The sequence below is a fragment of the Hemitrygon akajei genome, chromosome 1, assembly GCF_048418815.1.
Source record: "Hemitrygon akajei chromosome 1, sHemAka1.3, whole genome shotgun sequence".
NCBI classification, from domain to species: Eukaryota; Metazoa; Chordata; class Chondrichthyes; order Myliobatiformes; family Dasyatidae; genus Hemitrygon; species Hemitrygon akajei.
In genome coordinates, this window is record NC_133124.1 from 189,310,246 (window position 1) to 189,330,489 (window position 20,244).

General features: G+C 42.2%; 1 protein-coding gene across 1 annotated transcript in view; it reads left to right on the plus strand.

The window, feature by feature from the left end:
- Positions 1-20,244, plus strand: part of LOC140733625 (V-type proton ATPase subunit B, brain isoform) — a 45,296-nt gene that overhangs the window by 17,585 nt on the left and 7,467 nt on the right. Inside the window, exons 8-12 of the mRNA XM_073057209.1 lie at positions 10,814-10,911; positions 13,189-13,312; positions 15,201-15,351; positions 16,189-16,271; positions 19,847-19,951. Of these exons, the coding sequence (XP_072913310.1) occupies positions 10,814-10,911; positions 13,189-13,312; positions 15,201-15,351; positions 16,189-16,271; positions 19,847-19,951 (561 nt within the window). The remainder of the gene's footprint in view (positions 1-10,813; positions 10,912-13,188; positions 13,313-15,200; positions 15,352-16,188; positions 16,272-19,846; positions 19,952-20,244) is intronic.

The window sequence follows — 20,244 nt, forward strand, 5'->3', positions numbered from 1 at the left end:
CTCTTTCGTTGTCTAGGGTATAATACTGAGTCCAATTGGAAATATAAAGAGTCACTCTGAAGTCTGCAGGCTTTTCCCTTTTGGTTTCACGTGTTGGAGAGAGAGAGATAAAACGGAAAAACTTGCCCCAAAACATCCGTGGAATCAGGGGAGCGATCTTCCCCGTTGTTAGTTAAAAGCGATCTTCCGTTGGTTCCAGCCACAAACCCCGCATTCGGAATTTAACGCACGTGGCTTATTTCAAAATGGCTTCCCGTTCCCACGGGAAGCGTTATCGTGCTTCTTGGTGTCTCCTTGGTGCGTCTGAGGGTCGTCCTCTTTCAGACCCTTCTTTATACTGCCTCACAGGATCTCAGGTGTCAATCAGGTTGCAGGTGATGCAACCTCTCTCTCTCAACCAGCCCACTTTGCCCGAGGGCTTTACAATGTCCCTGCGAGTTGGCACGTCTGCAGTTCCCAGGTGTCTCCTGAGAACAATGCCACAGTCACCAGCTTTTGTCCCAGTGGAATGTCTTTCCATTTCCTGTGTCCATTCAGCCTGTCTCTCTCTCTCTCTTGGGTCATTGACCCCCCTTTCACTAGGGCTCTTGCAATTCTCACAAAGGAGGGGGCTGGTATCATAACACCTCCCCTCTTAAAAAGGTTTTTACCAGCGGTTAAAACCCAGAGTGGTACAGTCTTACAGAAATTTTGAATCTAATACAATACCCCTGCTTTTCTTTTCACTACAGAGTAATACAGTTATACATTCAAGTCAGCATCTAAACAGTTAACAAGTACAGTGCCCCTTTTCTTTAATACCTTAACCTCATGTGCCCTACTAACGCCTGGTAGCATCAAACTTCAGCTCAATAACCACCTTATTTATTTGCTTTCTTCGGCAACATAACTAAGGAGGTGTGATCTTAGCTTACATACATCTACAAAGGTTCATGCAAAAGACAAATTTTTATGCTACTTTCAAACTTAACAGTCAAGCTTCCATGGGTGTTGTCTTTATTATTCACATACTTTGTCAAAATCCCTTAAAACCGGCTTCTGCTATTTTAAAAATCGCGCCCCCATTAACCCTCGCCTTTTTTCCGGTTAATTCCCTCGTGGCGATCTTGGGCACCCTGGCGAAATAAGCTTTCGCCCGCTCCTCGTTCATCGGGGCTATTTTTTTCAACACCATGCCCCAAACTGTCAAGACCCTTCAGGCTATTTGTTTTTAATTCCAACTCCTCTTTCAGGTAGCATTTCGAATGCAACCTCTTCACACCCCACCCTGGCGTAACAATAGAGTGGGGGGCCCCGCTATTTCCCGACTCACTCTGTGAGCGATCTGCCAGGTTTAAAATTTCTTCCTTCGACTTGGGAACTACAGACTTTCCGTTTCCTTCAATAACAATCCTCATTCCCCCTTTAAATTCGGCATTAACCTTGGCCCCACTCTCGAATACAAACACCGTGGAACTCACACTTCCCACGGTTACCAAGGTTAACCCTTTTCCTACTGAACCAACCCTATCTGATCCACAAAGACGGCCGCCCCGTCCCCCTGAATCAAACACCTCAGACTTCCCCTGAGCTCTGTTACCAGGTTCAGCACCACGTGCGCCCCCATCTTGGACACACTCAAACGGGACATTGGCCCCTTCCAGGCTTTCAATACCCGTACCTTTTTCAAATTCTAACGTCCTCCGATCCTTCCAGTTACTCTCTAGGCAGCCCCCCGTTGGGGAAGGCGCAACCCTGCGAGCTGAAACAACCTCCTCGGCCATTTCAGCTGACTTCTCCACAGCAAGGACACCCTTCCTCTCTAAGACTGCCCTCATTTCACTCTCGGGACCATCGAGAACACCTTTAGAACTCTGAACTTCTTCAAACAATTCTGCCAAACCAGACAGATTAACCATGTCCAACTCTGGACATTTTAACAACTTTATCCGTTTCTCAACTTTAGTTCCTACCTCTAGGACCTTTCTCTTCACTAAGGGCAGGGCTATTTCCTCTCCCTTACCCCCTTTTACTTTACTGCTTTCTGTTTTACCACCCTCGGAACCCTCATGGTACAGGGTCGGTAAAAACATCTTGGCCAGATCACCGCTGGCTTCATTTAAACTGTCCTCTTTCTCAGCCGCTTTTTCCGACAGGCTGCGAGTGACCGCGCATGCGCGAAAGCTTTGGTACTCCAGGGGCGGGGCCACCGCACTCGCTGGTCTGCGGGTCCTCCCTCCTGCTAACACACTTTGTAACAACGCGACCCACTGCTCTTGTGGCCACTTCTGGTTCACTGCCACCTTTTCAAAAAGCAAGAAATAACTATCAACATCCGTCTTCTCGAACGGAGGTACTACTCTCAGCTCCCGACTAACATTAAACCGCTCTCTCCTTAGCTCCTCCCTCTCTCTTTCTCTCCCCGCTGCCGCTCTCTCGGCTGCTGCTAACTCTCTGATCCGAATTTCATGCTGTCTTTGCCTCTCAGCTTGATTCTGCTCGTTTTCCAGTTCTAACCCCTTCGCCAAATTTAACAAGTCTGATTTGGTGCTCATAAATTCACACACGTCCATCTTTGCTGGTTTTTCTGTCTGGCTACCTGCGTACCAGATCCAAATTATTTTTTTTTTGACTTACAATCCCGATTGACTGACCTCCCCCTTTTTGGTGTCAAATCCCGAGACGAGAACCCCACTTGTTATGAAACCAGTAACTGGTTTCACTTACCAGCAAAGATAGATATGTCAGTTGAAGTCCAATGGTACTATTTTCAAAAGTTTTATTAATAAAGGGGCACAAAAATTAAGGTTAATACAAACATTCAGATAACATGCGTCAATACTCAATCTAAAACGCAGGTACATTAATAATCACTCAGAAATAAGCTCTTTCGTTGTCTAGGGTATAATACTGAGTCCAATTGGAAATATAAAGAGTCACTCTGAAGTCTGCAGGCTTTTCCCTTTTGGTTTCACGTGTTGGAGAGAGAGAGATAAAACGGAAAAACTTGCCCCAAAACATCCGTGGAATCAGGGGAGCGATCTTCCCCGTTGTTAGTTAAAAGCGATCTTCCGTTGGTTCCAGCCACAAACCCCGCATTCGGAATTTAACGCACGTGGCTTATTTCAAAATGGCTTCCCGTTCCCACGGGAAGCGTTATCGTGCTTCTTGGTGTCTCCTTGGTGCGTCTGAGGGTCGTCCTCTTTCAGACCCTTCTTTATACTGCCTCACAGGATCTCAGGTGTCAATCAGGTTGCAGGTGATGCAACCTCTCTCTCTCAACCAGCCCACTTTGCCCGAGGGCTTTACAATGTCCCTGCGAGTTGGCACGTCTGCAGTTCCCAGGTGTCTCCTGAGAACAATGCCACAGTCACCAGCTTTTGTCCCAGTGGAATGTCTTTCCATTTCCTGTGTCCATTCAGCCTGTCTCTCTCTCTCTCTTGGGTCATTGACCCCCCTTTCACTAGGGCTCTTGCAATTCTCACAAAGGAGGGGGCTGGTATCATAACATTATGCAATCAATTATTTTGTATTTTATATTTATAATAAGGATCACTTTGTAGGGATCTGGTTTTACTGTGTTGTGACTGAATATGTTGATGAAGGTAGAGCAGTAGATGTAGAGTATATGGATTTCAGCAAGGCATTTGATAAGGTACCCCATGCAAGGTTTATTGAGAAAGTAAGGAGGCATGGGTTCCAAGGGGATCCATGCTTTGTGGATCCAGAACTGGCTTGCCCACAGAAGGCATAGAGTGGTTGTAGGTGGGTTATATTCTGCATGGAGGTCAGTGACCAGTGGTGTGCCACAGGGATCTGTTCTGGGACCCCTTCTCTTCGTGATTTTTAGAAATGACCTAGATGAGGAAGTGGAGGGATGGGTTAGTAAATTTGCTGATGGCACAAAGGTTGGGGGTGTTAATGGATAGTGTGGAGGGCTGTCAGAGGTTACAGCGAGACACGGATAGAGTGCAAAACTGGGCTGAGAAGTAGCAGATGGTGTTCAACCCAGATAAGTGTGAGGTGGTTCATTTTGTTAGCTAAAATATGATGGCAGAATATAGTATTAATGGTAAGACTCTTGGCAGTGTGGAGGATCAAAGGGATCTTAGGGTCCTAGTCCATAGGACACTCAAAGATGCTGTGCAGGTTGACTCCGTTGTAAGAGCCGAGAGGTAATACTGCAGCCATATAGGACCCTGGTCAGACCCCACTCAGGGTACTGTGCTCAATTCAGGTCGCCTCGCTACAGGAAGGACGTGGAAACCATGGAAAGGGTGCAGAGGAGATTTACAAGGATGTTGCCTGGATTGGGGAGTATGCCTTATGAGAATAGGTTGAGTGAACTTGGCCTTTTCTCCTTGGAGCGACAGGGGATGGCATTGGCTTTGCAATGGTGCATTGGCTTTCGTCAACCGTGGGATTGAGTTTAAGAGCCGAAAGGTAATGTTGCAACTATATAGGACCCTGGCTTTTCCCCAGGGCTGAAATGGCTAGCACGAGAGGGCATAGTTTTAAGGTGCTTGGAAATAGGTACAGAGGCGATGTCGGGTAGATTTTTGTGCAGAGAGTGCTGAGTGCATGGAATGGGCGATGGTGGTGGAGACGGAGATGATAGGGTCTTTTAAGAGACTCCTGGATAGGTACATGGAGCTCAGAAAAATAGAGGGCTGTGGTAAACCCTAGGTAATTTCTAAGGTAAGGACATGTTCAGCACAGATTTGTGGGCTGAAGGGCCAGTATTGTGCTGTAGATTTCTGTGTTTCTATGTTTTACTTAGACATGAAAGAATCTTTTTCTGCTGATCAGTGTCAAAAAAGCCAAATCAAATCCACTGTGATTCAATGTAAAACAATAAAACATCAAAACTTTCAAGGGGGGGGGTGAGTACTTTTTATAGGCACTGTAACGTTCATCAGGGTCTTTTTATGTTTGTAGTTTCTTAAGTCTGCCCAAGAGGATCTACATCTTCTGATCCTCTTATCATCTCTTTCTAAGGATTTGACTTCACATTTTACCAGCACAGCCTCACCATTCCCTCTGCCTACCTGCCTGTCCTTTCAATACAATGTATATCCTTGGATCATAGTTTCCAACTATGATCTTCTTTCAGCCACGACTCAGTTGTGCACAACATCATACCCTGCCGATCTCTAACTCTTACAAGATCGTCTACCTTATTCCGTCTGCTGTGTGCATTGAAATATAACACCTTCAGTCCTGTGTTCATCACCCTTTTTGATTTTGACCTGTTACACTTTAACTCATCTCACTGACTGCAGTTCAGCCCTATCATCTGCCCATCCTTCCTCGCCGTCTCACTTCATACTGCATCTAGTTCTACACCAACTGCCCCATCCTCAGCCCTGTTACTCTGTTGATAGGTTTGGGAGTAGCACCCATTCCTTTATTGTGTTAAGTACTACTTACACAAACCAAACTGCCCCAGTAGGTCCACTTCTTCCTACTGCTACCCTACTTAACTCATCCTATGTGACTCCATTCTGATCTTTTTAGTCCAGTCCCAACTATATTTGTGATACTTCGCAGGCTCTCCACCTCGTCAGCAATTTTCATTTTCCTGCCACACTGCCTCATTTTTCATTATGGAAATCTAGTTCCTGTACACTTCTTATTCCATCAGGAAGGCCTCAGGGCTCCCTGTTTCTGTCTAGAAAACTGACCCAACTAGTTCCACTGCACCAAAGCCCTCTCTTCTCTTTTGACTTATCCTACTTTCTCCACACTGAAGGTGTAGCCGTGGCAACTCGCATGGGGCCCAGTTTTGGCCATGTGGAGCAGTCTGTATTCCAGACCTACCCCAATACCTCTCCCAAACTCTCTTCCATTACATAGATGACGATACTTTCTACACCCACGTGTAACTTATCAATTTTATCAACTTCACTGCCAGCGTCTACCCACCCTCAAATTCATCAGTCTATCTTCATCTCTCTCTCCTTTCTTGACCTTGCTGTTTCCATTTTGGGAGATAATTTCTGCACTAACACCTACTGCACACCTACTGACTTTCACAACTAGTTGATTTCCACCATTGCCCACTCAGTCACTAGCAAGGGCACTATGTCAGTTTGTTCATTTGCCGCACGTGTTCTCAAGATGCTTTCTTCCCGTGACATCCGAGAAGTCATTGTTTTTGGAAGTTGCACCCTCCTCCCCACACCACCCTCACTGTAATTGCAGGAGTCCTTTAGTTTCTGCATATCTGACTTGCCTCATTTCTCCCCCCCCCCCCCCCACAGGCAGAACAGGGATGAAGATCTCCTTGTCCTCACCTGCTACACCACCAGCCTATGCGGCCAATGTATCATTCTTTGTACATTCTACCATTGACAACAGAGTTCCACCACCAGCCGCATCTTCCCTTATCCTTCCACAGAGATCACTCTCTCTGTGACTCCCTGGTCTGCTCATTCTTCCGCACCCGTTTCCCTCTCTCCCTAAGCACCCTTCCCTGTAATTTCAAAAGTTGCGTAGCTGCCTCTCATCACTTCCCTTGACACCATCCAGGGCACTAAACAGCCTGTCTAAGTGAGGCAATCTTGCGCATATGAACTCTCAGACATTACTTACTACATCTGGTGCTGTTGATGTGACCTCCGCTGTATAATTTACATACTGGCTGCAGATTGGGCAATCGCTTCACTGAGCACTTTCAAAGAAACATAGAAAACCTACAACACAATACCGTCCCTTCGGCCCACAAAGTTGTGCCGAACACGTCCTTACATTAGAACTACCTAGGGTTACCCATAGCCCTCTATTTTTCTAAGCTCCATGTACCCATCCAGGAGTCTCTTAAAAGACTCTATCGTTTCCGCCTCCACTACTGCCGCTGGCAGCTCATTCCACGTACTCACCACTCTCCGCGTTTTTTTTTTAAAAAGGAAAAAAAAAACTTAACCCTGACATCTCCTCTGTACCTACTTCCAACCACCTTAAACCTATTCCCTCTCGTGCTAGCCATTTCAGCCCTGGGGAAAATCCTCTGACTATCCACACAAATAACGCCTCATTATCTCATACACCTCTATCAGGTCACCTCTCACCCTCCGTCGCTCCAAGGAGAAAAGGCCGAGTTCACTCAACCTATTCTCATAAGGCAAGCTCCCCAATCCAGGTGACATCCTTGTAAATCTCCTCTGCACCCTTTCCATGGTTTCCATGTCCTTCCTGTAGTGAGGCGACCTGAATTGAACACAGTACTACAAGTGGGGTCTGACCAGGGTCCTATATAGTTGCAATATTACCTCTTGGCTCTTAAATTCAATCCCACGGTTGATGAAGGCCAATGCACTGTATGTCTTCTTAACCACAGAGTCAACCTGCGCAGCAGCTTTGAGTGTCCTATGGATTCGGCCTGTAAGATCCCTCTGACCCTCCACACTGCCAAGAGTCTTACCATTAATGCTATATTCTGCCATCATATTTGACCTATCAAAATTAACCACCTCACACTTATCTGGGTTGAACTCCATCTGCCACTCTCAGCCCAGTTTTGCATCCTATCAATGTCCCACTGTAACCTCTGACAGCTCTCCACACTATCCACAACACCACCAACCTTTGTGTCATCAGCAAATTTACTAACCCATCCCTCCACTTCCTCATCTAGGTCATTTATAAAAATCACAAAGAGTAGGGGTTTCAGAACAGATCCCTGAGGCACACCACTGGTCACTGGCCTCCATGCAAAATATGACCTGTCTACAACCACTCTTTGCCTTCTGTGGGCAAGCCAGTTCTGGATCCACAAAGCAATGTCCCCTTGGATCTCATGCCTCCTTACTTTCTCATTAAACTTCGCATGGGGTACCTTATCAAATGCCTTGCAAAATCCATATTCACTACATCTATGGCTCTACCTTTATCAATATGTTTTATCACATCCTCAAAAAATTCAATCAGGCTTGTAAGGCACGATCTGCCTTTGACAAAGCCATGCTGACTATTCCTAATCATATTATGCCTCTCCAAATGTGCATATGTCCTGCCTCTCAGGATAGTCTCCATCAACTTACCAACCACTGAGGTAAGACTCACTGGTCTATAATTTCCTGGGTTATCTCTATTCCCTTTTTAGAATACGGGAACAACATCCGCAACCCTCCAATCCTCTGGAATTTCTCCTGTCCCCATTGATGATACACAGATCATTGTCAGAGGCTCAGCAGTCTCATCCCTCACTTCCCACAGTAGCCTGGGGTACATCCCGTTTCATTCCACCTGCAATGACTGTCTGGATCTCCTGGGTTGTGTGCAATGTTATTTCTCCTTTCTATTCACATACTGACATTTTATGTCTTTGCTGTCCTCTTCTGACAAATCAGGACTAAACGCATATTAAAACAACAGGTCTGATTAGACTCCAATCTGGTGTCATGAACATTGAATTCATTAATTGCTGCTCCTGGTCCACCTGCCCTTCATTACATCTTTCCTCTGCACCTAACTCACACTCGCATCCCACAGGTTCTCCTCCCCACTTCCATCCCTTTATTCCATGCTCCACCTTGCTCACCTGTAAGATTCCAACATCTTCCACCCTTGGACACTTTCACCTTCACTTCCCTTTTGCCTCCCTCACTTGGATCCCCCTATTGCCTGCCAGTTCTTGCTCCATCCCTTCTGTAAGACCATAAGAGAAAGGAGCAGAATTGGGCCATTTGGCCAGTTGAGTCTGTTCTGCCATTTCATCATGGCTGATCCAATTTTCCTCTCAGCCCCTATCTCTTGCCTTCTCCCCATATCCCTTCATGCCCTGACCAATCAAGAATCTGCCAACCTTTGCCTTAAATATACATAAAGACTTGGTCTCCATAGCTGGTTGTGGCAAAGAATACAGATACACCACTCTCTGGCTAAAGAAATTCCTCCTCATTTCTGTTCTAAAGGGGTGCCCCTGTATTCTGAGGCTATGTCCTATGATCTTAGACTCCCTCACCAGAGGAAGCACCCTTCCATTTCCACTCTATAAACGGCCATTCGATAGGTTTCAATGAGGTCACCCCTCATTCTTCTGAATTCTTGTAAATACAGGCCCAGAGCCATCAAATGCTCTTCAATTGACAACCATTTAATCCTTCACCACTATGTATAGGCTATCATTTGAATCCAAATGAAGAGCTTTGATCTGAAATGTCGACTGTTCATTCCCCTGAATAGATGCTGCCTCACCAACTGAGATCCTGCTGTGTTTAGTGGGTTGCTCCAGATTCTAGTTTCTAGGGGTTAAAAGTATTCCTTACCTGGAATCTGTGTACAAACTGGATGAGAGCACTGGCTCTTTCAGTACTACAATGTACAGTCGGCCCTCCTTATCCGCGAGGGATTGGTTCCGGGACCCCTTGCGGATACCAAAATTCGCGGATGCTCAAGTCCTTTATTCAACCTGTCTCAATGCGGTGGACTTTAGGACCCAGTGGAACCCCAGACCTTATTTAATCTGTCTCAGTGTGGTGGACATTAGGACCCGGCGTCAGAGCTCTGAATCCGCAGTGTTTCTGTTCACGAAAATACTCACGATCTTGATTGAAAATAAAGTGGAAATAATAAAGTGATCAGAAAGAGGTGAAACGCCATCGATCATTGGAAAAGCATTAGGCTACACCAGTCAACAATCGGAACAATTTTAAAGGATAAAGTGAGAAAGGCTCTGCCCCGATGAAAGCTACAATTATTACTAAGCAACGCAGTGGTTTAATTATTGGGTTTTGGGTTTTTGATCCTCCACATCAACCCGGCACGGTGGAGAGCGCAATCGGGAACGATCTGTCACTAGATCGAACCCGGCGCTGAAACATAGGTTCTTAAGTGTTTTATATGCATAGAAAGGTAAAATATATACTATATATGAATGTAAACGTTTGACTAACTGACACTAAATAATACCTGTTCCTACTTAGTAAGAGAACTTCCAATTTTTTTCGATCCCAATCCACAATAAGCCACACATCCTCCCGTATACTTTAGATCATCTCTAGGTTACTTGTAATACCTAATACAATGTAAATGCTATGTAAAATAGTTGTTATACTGCATTGTTTAGGGAATAATGACAAGAAAAAAAAGCCTGTACATGCTTGAACAACAAGTGCTGGAAGAGCACTTCTGGGTTTTCGCGATTCGTGGTTGGTTGAATTTGCGCATGTGGAATCGCGGATAAGGAGGGCCAACTTTACCGTGTACAGTGAATATGGAAAGTAACATGCACTCAGTGGGCATTTTTTTATGTACAGGAGTGGAACCCAGTGTGGTCTTCTGAGGCTGTAGCTCATTCACTTCAGGGTTTGACGTGTGTTCAGAAATGCTCTTTTGCAGATCACTGTTGTAACACGTGGATATTTGAGTTACAGTACCCTTCCTGTTAGCTTGAACCAGTCTGGCCTCTTTCATTAATAAGGTGTTTTTGCCCACAGAACTGGCAGTTTTTTTTGTTTGTTTGTTTTTGCACCACTCTCTGTAAATTCTAGAGACTGTTGTGCGTGAAAATCTCAGGCGATCAACATTTTTGGAGATATTCAAACCACCCTTCTGTTGGTCTGGCATCACCAATCACTCCATGGTCAAAATCACTTAACTTACATTCTTTCCCCATTCTGATGTTCGGCTTGAATGCCAGCTGATCCTCTTGACTGTCTGCATCCTTTTATGTGCTGAGTTGCTGCCATATGATTTGCTGATTAGATATTTGCATTAATGAGCAGGAGCACCTGATGAAGTGGCCACTGAATGTATAACGTGTGCATAATTTAGTTAACTTATTTGGAGAAAGACTGTGTAATTGAGATTTTTGACAACTTACTCCTTCTAGGTAAACATGGAGACAGCCAGGTTCTTCAAGTCAGATTTTGAGGAGAATGGTTCAATGGATAATGTGTGTCTGTTCCTGAATTTGGCTAATGACCCAACGTAAGTTTGAAAGAAAGTTATTACATTTCATTTTATTTTACAATGGCTTGAAGTAGAAAATGTAAGTACTGTGATTGTACCCAGCAGAACCTTAGATTCCCTGAGGCAATATTTTTTTGTTGGAGGTGATTTAATTGATATTTGAAGATGATGAGATTTAACAGTTGAAAGAAAAAGTTTGTAAACCCTTTGCAATTACCCGGTTTTCTGCATTAATTATTCATAAAATGTGGTCAGATCTTCATCTAAGTCACAATAATAAACAAACACAATCTGCCTAAACTAATAACACACAAGCAATTGTACTTTTCATGTCTTTATTGAATACATTATTTAATTATCCACAGTCCAGGCTAGAAAAAGTATGTGAACCTTTGTATTTAATAACTGGTAGAACCTCCTTTAGCAGCAATAACCTCCACCAAATATTTCCTGTAGCTGCTGACCAAACTTGCACAGTGGCGAGGAGGAATTTTAGAGCATTCCTCCATACAATACTGTTTCAGTTCATCGATATTTCTGGGATGCCTTACATGAACAGCTGTCTTTAGGTAATGCCACAGCATCTCAATTGCATTAAGGTCTGGACTTTGACTTGGTCCATCAAAACACGAATTTTCTTTTTAAACCATTCTGTTGTTGATCTACTCTTGTGTTTTGGATCATTGTATTGTTGCATCATCCAACTTCTCCTATGCTTCAGGTGACAGACTGCTACTCTGACATTCTACTGTAAAATGTCTTGATAAAATTTTGAATTCATTGTTCCCTCGATGATTGTAAGCTGTCCAGACCCTGAGGTAGCAGAGCAACCCCAAACCTTGATGCTCGTTCCACCATGCTTCACAGTTGGGATGAGGTTTTGGTGTTCGTGTGCAGTGCCCTTTTTCCTCCAAACGCAGCGGTGAGCATTTCTGCCAAGAAATTCAACTTTTGTCTCATCTGTCCACAGAATATTGTCCCAGAGGTGTTGTGGAACATCCAGGTGGTCTTTTGCAAACTTGAGATGTGCAGCAGTGGTTTCCTTTGTGGTGTCCTTTCATGAACACCATTCTTGTTCAGTGTTTTTCTTATAGTGAACACATGAACAGAGACTTTAGTAAGTTCTAGGGACTTCTGCAGGTCTTTTGCTGTTACCTTTGGATTCTTTATCACCTCCTTCAGTATCGTACATTGTTCTCTTAGTGTGATTTTTGCAAGACACCCACTCCCAGGGAGAGTAGCAACAATACTGAATTTCCTCCATTTGTAGATATTTTCTCTTACTGTGGGCTGATGAACACTCAGGTCTTTAGAAATACTTTTGTAGCTTTTTCCAGCTTCATGCATCTCTACAATTCTTCTTCTAATGTCCTCTGAAAGTTGTTTTGATCGAGGCCTGGTGCACATACAGATCTTTCTTTCTTTCTTAATAAGTTTCTATACTACAACAGAAAAAAAAACAACAAAATGGAGATTTATATAATTCATAACAATACAGAAAAAGCACCCAAAATGAAATCATATAAAGTTAGTATTCTTCCCACGCTCCCACTACAAAACTCCAAGCCAACCATTACGATGTAAAGAAAAGTTAATCAAAGCTTTCATCACCACAGACTGTAAATATAAAAAAGTATAATGCCTACTACCTAAACTATAATGTATTTCACAAAAAAACCCGTAAAACTTAACCAGGAAAAAAAAGCTGAAAGTAAGGGATTGTAGTATTTAAAAAGAAAAAGGATGAACCTTTAATCTAAAGAGGAATTGTGATCTTTCTTGAGAAGAGCAGGCTCTGTCAGTAACCTGACTTAGTGTGTCTTTTTTGTTTATAGGGCAGGGCACCTCTCCAACCCACACTTCCAATCTCATCTCATTGATTGGAACACCTAACTCCAAATAATTCTTGTAGAAGGCATTACCCCAGAGGCTCACATACTTTTTTGAAACTAGCCTATGATTGTTTAAGGGGTATAATCAGTATTGATGAGAAGGACAATTGTTTGTGTGTTATTTAGGCAGATTGTGTTTGTCTATTATTGTGACTTGGATGAAGACCAAACCACATTTTATAAGTAATTAATGCAGAAAACCAGATAATTGCAAAGGGTTCACAAACTTTATTTTGCAAATGTATATTGTAAATTAGGGAGTTAAACTGATAAGGGCCAATCTGAAGTCATCTTGGTGAGAGTAAAGCTGAAGATATTTGGATAAGTTTATTGTCTGGCTTGGCCATTTGATTTACTGAAACATTGATAACTCCAAAGTGAACTATTGACTTGTCTCCCGTAGTATTGAGCGTATTATCACTCCACGACTTGCGCTAACAACCGCTGAGTTTCTGGCATACCAGTGTGAGAAGCATGTGCTGGTTATTCTGACTGACATGAGCTCTTATGCTGAGGCGCTTCGAGAGGTAAGTTCAGACAAACTTTAATAAACGTTCTAAGAATGCCACATAATATTAAAAGGTTTTTGAAAAGCTGCAATATTGTGAAACAGCGATTTTTAGGTAGCCCATGTTATTTATTGACATTGTGTGCCTCTGCAGATGAAGAATGCATACACAGAATTGTATTAGTTTAGTTTTGCATATTAGGTTTAGGATTTTGCTCATGAGGATGTGGATATCTGCATAATCAAGTCTTTGATAGTTCCTTTGAAGAGCAATCCAGGTTCATGTTTTAGGTTTTTCCTCAATGTCCAGTCCACTTTTGAAAGTTACTGATATCTAATCTCAAACTAGTAGTTATATACGTTTAGCATGACAATTTTTTTTTATCCAATCCTTTGTGGAAGTATTTAGCCCCCTTCCTTTTGTTCACATAATTGAGTATTACAACCAGGGATTTTGATCATTTTAACTGAGAATTTTTATTTGAAACACATGCTCCTTTTTTCACAATAAAGCTCAAAAACAAGGAAAATTGTAAAGCATGACAGACTCAAAATTCAAAAACTGTGAATGTCAGCAGTTCAAAAGTATTCACCACCCCTTCCCCCTGCGCAGTAGCTAGTTGAGCCACCTATTGCAGCTAATACAGCCAGTACTCTTTTTCTGATGATGTGCTGTATCAGAGATATTTGATTGGGTAAAGGTCAGGACTTGACTAGGGCAATCAACAAAATTAATTTTCTTCATTTGAAACCAATCCATCATTGCTATGGCTGTGTGCTTTGAGTTGTTGTCCTGCTGAAAGATGAACTTATCCCCAGATTAAGCTTCCTGGCGGAGGCTAGCAGGTTTTTATCCAAGATCTCTCTGTATTTAGCGGCATTCATTTTCCCATCAATCCTGACCAGATATCTAGTCCCTGCTGTGAAAAGCATCCCCATAGCATGAGGCTACCTCCACCATATTTTACAGTAGGGATGGTGTGACCTGGCTGATGTGCCGTATTAGATTTGCGCTATACTCATCACTTAGCGTTGAGGCTACACTTTGGTCCCACCTGACCACTAGACCTTCTTCCACATCTTTACAGCATCTTCTAAGTGATTCTTTGTAAACTCTTGATGGACAAGGATGTACATTTTTTAAAGCCAGGGCTTCTTCCTTGCCACTTGTCCATAAATACCCTTTTTGTTCAAGGCCTTGGAGATCATGGAGTGATGAACTTCATCTCCAGTTGCAGCCACTGACTTCTGCTGCTCACTCAGAGTGACTGTAGGCATCGCAATAACCTGTCTTACAAGTTGCATTCTTCTCTGGCGACTAGGTTTAGAGGGGTGGCCTGATGTAGGCGGTGTGGCTTTCTTTTCACGATGGACTGCACTGAGCTCTGAGCTATGTTCAGTGCCTTTGAGATGCTGTTGTATCTTTCCCCAGATCTGTGCTTCTCTTATCATTTCTCTGACCTGTCTTAAATGTTTTTTTGTCTTCATTTTGGTTTATTCTGTTGAAAACCTACCATACTGTTGGAGCTTATAGAGAGAGGAGGTATTTATTCTTATGAATTCATTGAAAATATTCAATTTTCTACATCTGCAAATTGGGTGAGTCGGTAAGGTAATATACATTATTGCATCTGTGGACAGTTAATTAATTGCAAAGGGGACTATATTTACAAATATTTACATATATTTGGCTATATTTACAAAGCTGTATTCCAGGAGTTAAATGATCATTTATAAATATTATACTTAATGTATTATATATATAAAATTGAAGAGAACTGTGGTGTCTTTTCTGTTGTACTCCAAGTCACTACAATAAATGTTGCTGACAATATGTTATACTTTTGTACGTTTGCCCACTGCTGGGCATGCCAAGAATATATTGTCCTGTTGTGTAATCATGGCAGGTTTCAGCGGCTCGGGAGGAAGTGCCTGGACGTCGTGGTTTCCCTGGTTACATGTATACTGATCTGGCTACCATTTATGAGAGAGCTGGGCGTGTCGAGGGTAGGAATGGTTCTATCACGCAGATCCCCATCCTGACTATGCCTAACGATGGTGAGCAAATCAGTGTGAAGATGATTACTATCACTGTCTCTTGTAAAGTCTGGTCACTGGGTAGATTTTAGAAAGCCAGGAAGTTGGACCAAAAGGAAGCGGGCAGAAGGAAATTAAAGAAACTGGTTAACTTTTGAGTGAGTCAGGTAGTTGAGTAATATTGTTCAACTCACAGATTAAATTGTAGGATAAGTAACAGAGAGGAAGAAGGACATCTATTATTGATTTTTTTTTCTTTTGCGTAAAAACATTAGCAAAAACTTTCTGTAACTCCCTATAAATGACATCAGAAAGTTATTCTGTAATCTTTTCTCTCAGGATATTCTCAAAATAGCGGGTCTTAGTCTATTTTAGCTGTTAAATTATTGGAGTGCTTGGTCTTTGGAAAGAATTCTACTGTTTGGATTGTTAGTAGATCTTGTCCCCATGGTGAAATAGTTGTTTCCTGAAGTATGACTCCCCTGTGACTCAGTCTGGGAGCTTAGGCATGTTAAATGTAGAGCAGTATCCCCAGGATTACCAGTTACTTTGTGAAATTGCAGGCTAACACAAATGTGAATACGAGTTCCAGTAAACTATAAATATTTGCCTTCCTGACAAAGCAGAGGGGCACTTACTGCATACTAATTAAATTGATTAATTACCTGCTGGTTCAACACTGTGTAAACTGGTGCTACGGGTGAGAAAATACGCTCAACTGGCTATGGCCAAGCAAACTATCCAAAAATATATCTAATTGGATCCAGTTTTTAAAAAAATTGCAATAACGAAGGATTTATCTAACAATGTATGATGCTGGTGGTAATGGATTTCAATGCTTTTTCTCCTATTTGATAGATATCACTCACCCCATTCCTGATCTGACTGGCTATATCACCGAAGGACAGATCTATGTAGACCGTCAGTTGCACAACAGACAAGTAAGTCTTTTTAGCTCTTTTATGCAGTCACAAGCACCCAGTGAGAGCACTCACTTTCAAAACAAAATGTTATAATTGACAGTTTTCTCTAATGGAGACTCAGGTTCTGCACCAAGAAGTAATGGGCTAAGTTGGCATAAAATATTTGATAAAGAAGTCACCTACTTGTAACTTTCTGCTCTTCATTTTGCAACTACCACACCTTTTAGTATCTAATCACTCTCTAAATGTCCCCATTCACTCACTGACCAGATAATCTTGTTTACAAGGTTATTCCCTGTAGCATAGGAGAATAGGGGAGAGTTGATAGAGTTGTATAAAATTGAGGGGTATAAATAGGGTAAAAGTAAGCAGGCTTTTTTTTCCAAAGTTCAAAGAAAATGTATTATCATATTACATTGATGCTACCATATACAACCCTGAGATTAATTTCTTGTGGGCATACTCGATAAATCCATAATAGAATAATAACCATAATAGAATTCAATGAAAGACCAGTGTGCCAAAGTCAACAAACTGCAATACAGAAAGAAAGAAATAATAAATAAATAAGCAATAAATATCGAGTCCTTGAAAGTGAGTCCAAAGGTTATTGACAGTTCAATGTCAATAACTGTCATTGTTGTTCAATGACAATTGAACAACTGTCAACTGTTGTTGACAGTTCAACGATGGAGCATGTGAAGTTATCCCCTTTGGTTCAAGAGCCTGATGATTGAGGGGTAATAACTGTTCCTGAACCTGGTGCCGTGAGTCCCGAGGCTTCTTGCCACCTTCCTGAGCTGCAAGAAGAGAGCATGTCCTGAGTGGTGCGGGCCCCTGATAATGGATGCTGCTTTCTTGTAACAGTACTTTGAGAGCTCAGTGGTGGAAAGGACTTAACCCATGATGATCCGGGCCGTATTTACTACTTTTTTTAAAAAACTTTTTTTATTGTGTTTTCAAATAGTTACAGAATAAAAGTGTGTGAAAAAGAAAATATGTGTTACCCATCCCCCCTCCCCTTAACCCCTCCCCCCTAACATCCCTATAGAAAAAAAAGAAGAAAGAATGAAAGAAAGAAAAAAAAAGGAATGCCTGGATATTGGAGGATCCCCACATGCTCCATGTAGTTCGTAATAACTTTAGTATATATATTTATTTCTTTCCCCAAGTAACCAATTATTTCATCTTCGGAGCACCTATATATTTAATCCTATCTTTTGTAAATAAGGGCGCCAAATTTTCAAAAATGTTTCATATTTATCTCTTAAATTATAAGTAATTTTTTCAAGTGGAATACAGCCACAAATTTCTTTCTTCCAACAATCTATACTTAAATATGTATCCGATTTCCAAGTAACTGCAATAGCTTTTTTGGCTACTGCCAATGCAATTTTTATAAATTCTTTCTGAAATTTATTCAATTTGGATATCGGTTTTATCCCTTCAATATCACCTAATAAAAGTAATATTGGATTATGTGGAAGTTGTATCCCAATAATTTGTTCCAATAAAACTCTTAAATTTGTCCAAAAAGGTTGAATTTTAGAACAAGACCAAGTAGAATGTAAAAAAGTACCAATTTCTTGGTTACATCGGAAACACTGATCAGATAAATTTGGGTTTAATTTATTTATTTTTTGTGGTGTAATATATAATTGATGTAAAAAATTGTATTGCACTAATCTTTTTGTAGGATTTTCTGTTCAAGGGCATTGGATTTTCCTTACCAGGCTATGATGCAGCCAGTCATATACTCTCCACCACACATCTATAGAAGTTTTAGATGTCATGATGAATCTTTGCAAACTCCTAAGGAATTAGAAGTGCAGCAGTGCTTTCTTCATAATGGCACTTGAGTGCTGGGCCCAGGACAGGTCCTCTGAAGTGAGAACACCGAGAAATTTAAATTTGCTGACCCTCTCCACCGGTGATCCTCAGATGAGGACTGGCTCATGGACCTCTGGTTTCCTTCTTCTGAAGTCAATAATCAGCTCCTTGGTCTTGCTGATATTGAGTAATGACACCACTCAGCCAGATTTTCAGTCTCTCTCCTATGTTCATCACCTACGACCGTGGTGTCATCAGCAAATTTGAATATGGCATTGGAGCTGTACTTAGCCACACAGTCTTAAGTATAAAGTGAGTAGATCAGGGGTCTAAGCCCTGTGGTGCATCTGCACTAATGGAAATCGTGGAGAAATATTGCCAATCTAGACTGACTGGAGTTTGCAAGTGAGGAAATCCAGGATCCAATTGCACAAGGAGGTATTGAGGCCAAGGTCTTGAAGTTTATTGATTAGTTTTGTGGGGATGAAGGTTTTGAATGCTGAGCTGTTGTCAATAAAGAGCAACCTGATGTATGCATCTTTGCTGTCCAGATGTTCCATGGTTGAATGAAGAGCCAATGAGATGGCATCTGCTGTGGACCTGTTGCTCCAGTAGGCAAATTGGAGTGGATCCAAGTTGCTTCTCAGGCAGGAGTTGATGTGTTTCCTCACCAACCTTTCAAAATACTTCATCACTGTGGATGCAAGTGGCACTGGAGGATGGTCATTGAGACAGGTTATCATATTCTTTGGCACCAAGGTAATCGAAGCCTGCTTGAAGCAGGTGGATACTTTTGACTGCTGAAGCAAGAAATTAAAGATCTCTCACTGAACACTCTAGTCAGTTGAACAGTACAGGTCTTTAGTTCTTGGCCAGGTACCCCTGGATGCTTTTCATGGGTTCACCCTCCTGAAGGCTGATGGCACTTCGGCCTCAGAGATTGAAATCACAGGATCTTCATGGGCTGTGGGTGTTCGTGATGGTTTCTCCATGTTTTGATGGTCATGGTGAGCATAGAGCTAATCTGGAAGCAAAGCCCTGTTGTCCCTTGATTAAACTTTATAAGAGGTAATAGTATTCAAGCTCTGCTACAACTGTTGATCATCCTTTGTTGATTCAAGTTTAGTCCGAATTGCCACTTCGCCCCTGGGATGGCTTTCCAGAGATTGTACCTGGACCTCTTGTAACTTTCTTGTTCACCAAACTTGAATGCCTCTGATCTGGCTCTCGGCAGACGGCAGATCTCCACTGAGGTTGGGTGAGACTAGAACTCATGGGTTAAGGTGAAATGTTTAAGGGGAATATGAAGGGGGGGGGGGATCTAACAAGCAGCCAGTGGAAATGGTGGATGCGGGCTCGATTTCAACATTTGAGAGTTTTGGATAGGTGCATGGATGGCAGAGGTATGGACATTTGTGGCTCATGGGATGAGGCAGACGTGGACAAAATGGGCCAAAGGGCTGGTTTCTGTGCTATGTTCTATGACTACAGCTGATCCCCTTCCTTTTACCTATTAGAGACAACCCACCTCTCCCTGCAACTTGCAAGTTCTTTTGTCTCCTTTCCAGTTCTGATGTTAAGACTTTGATCTGAAACATTAACTCTGTTTCTTTTCCCACGGATGCAGCCTGATCTGCTGAGTATTTGTAACACCTCTAGGCTTTTTTTTTATTTTTGTGACTCTCTTCCAGTAAGGCAGCCCTTCTGGTTTAAGCACTTCCATATTTATGTCTTTATTATTGTTTTGTGCTGCTTTCCCATAGATCCATCCACCAATTAATGTGCTTCCGTCACTGTCGAGGTTGATGAAGTCTGCTATTGGAGAGGGAATGACACGGAAGGATCATGCGGATGTTTCCAACCAGCTGGTGAGGAACAGTTGTCACTTGTTAAGCCATTTCAGGACAGCCTGTTAGATAGCTGAACTTGTTTCATTCTCATTAGTGCTCTTGTATAACAATCAATGTCATTTTTTCAAACCTCAATTTGATCAATGCTTAGATTTTGAGTAGTAATTCTAATAACATAGTTCTAATACCTTGCATGAACCTACAATTAAGTGGGGTACCTGGGAATTTATTATTTTGTGGTAGCTGAATTCTTTTCATTTTCTGCCCAAATTCCTGCAACCACGATTCAATTTATCATAGATCAAGTTAAA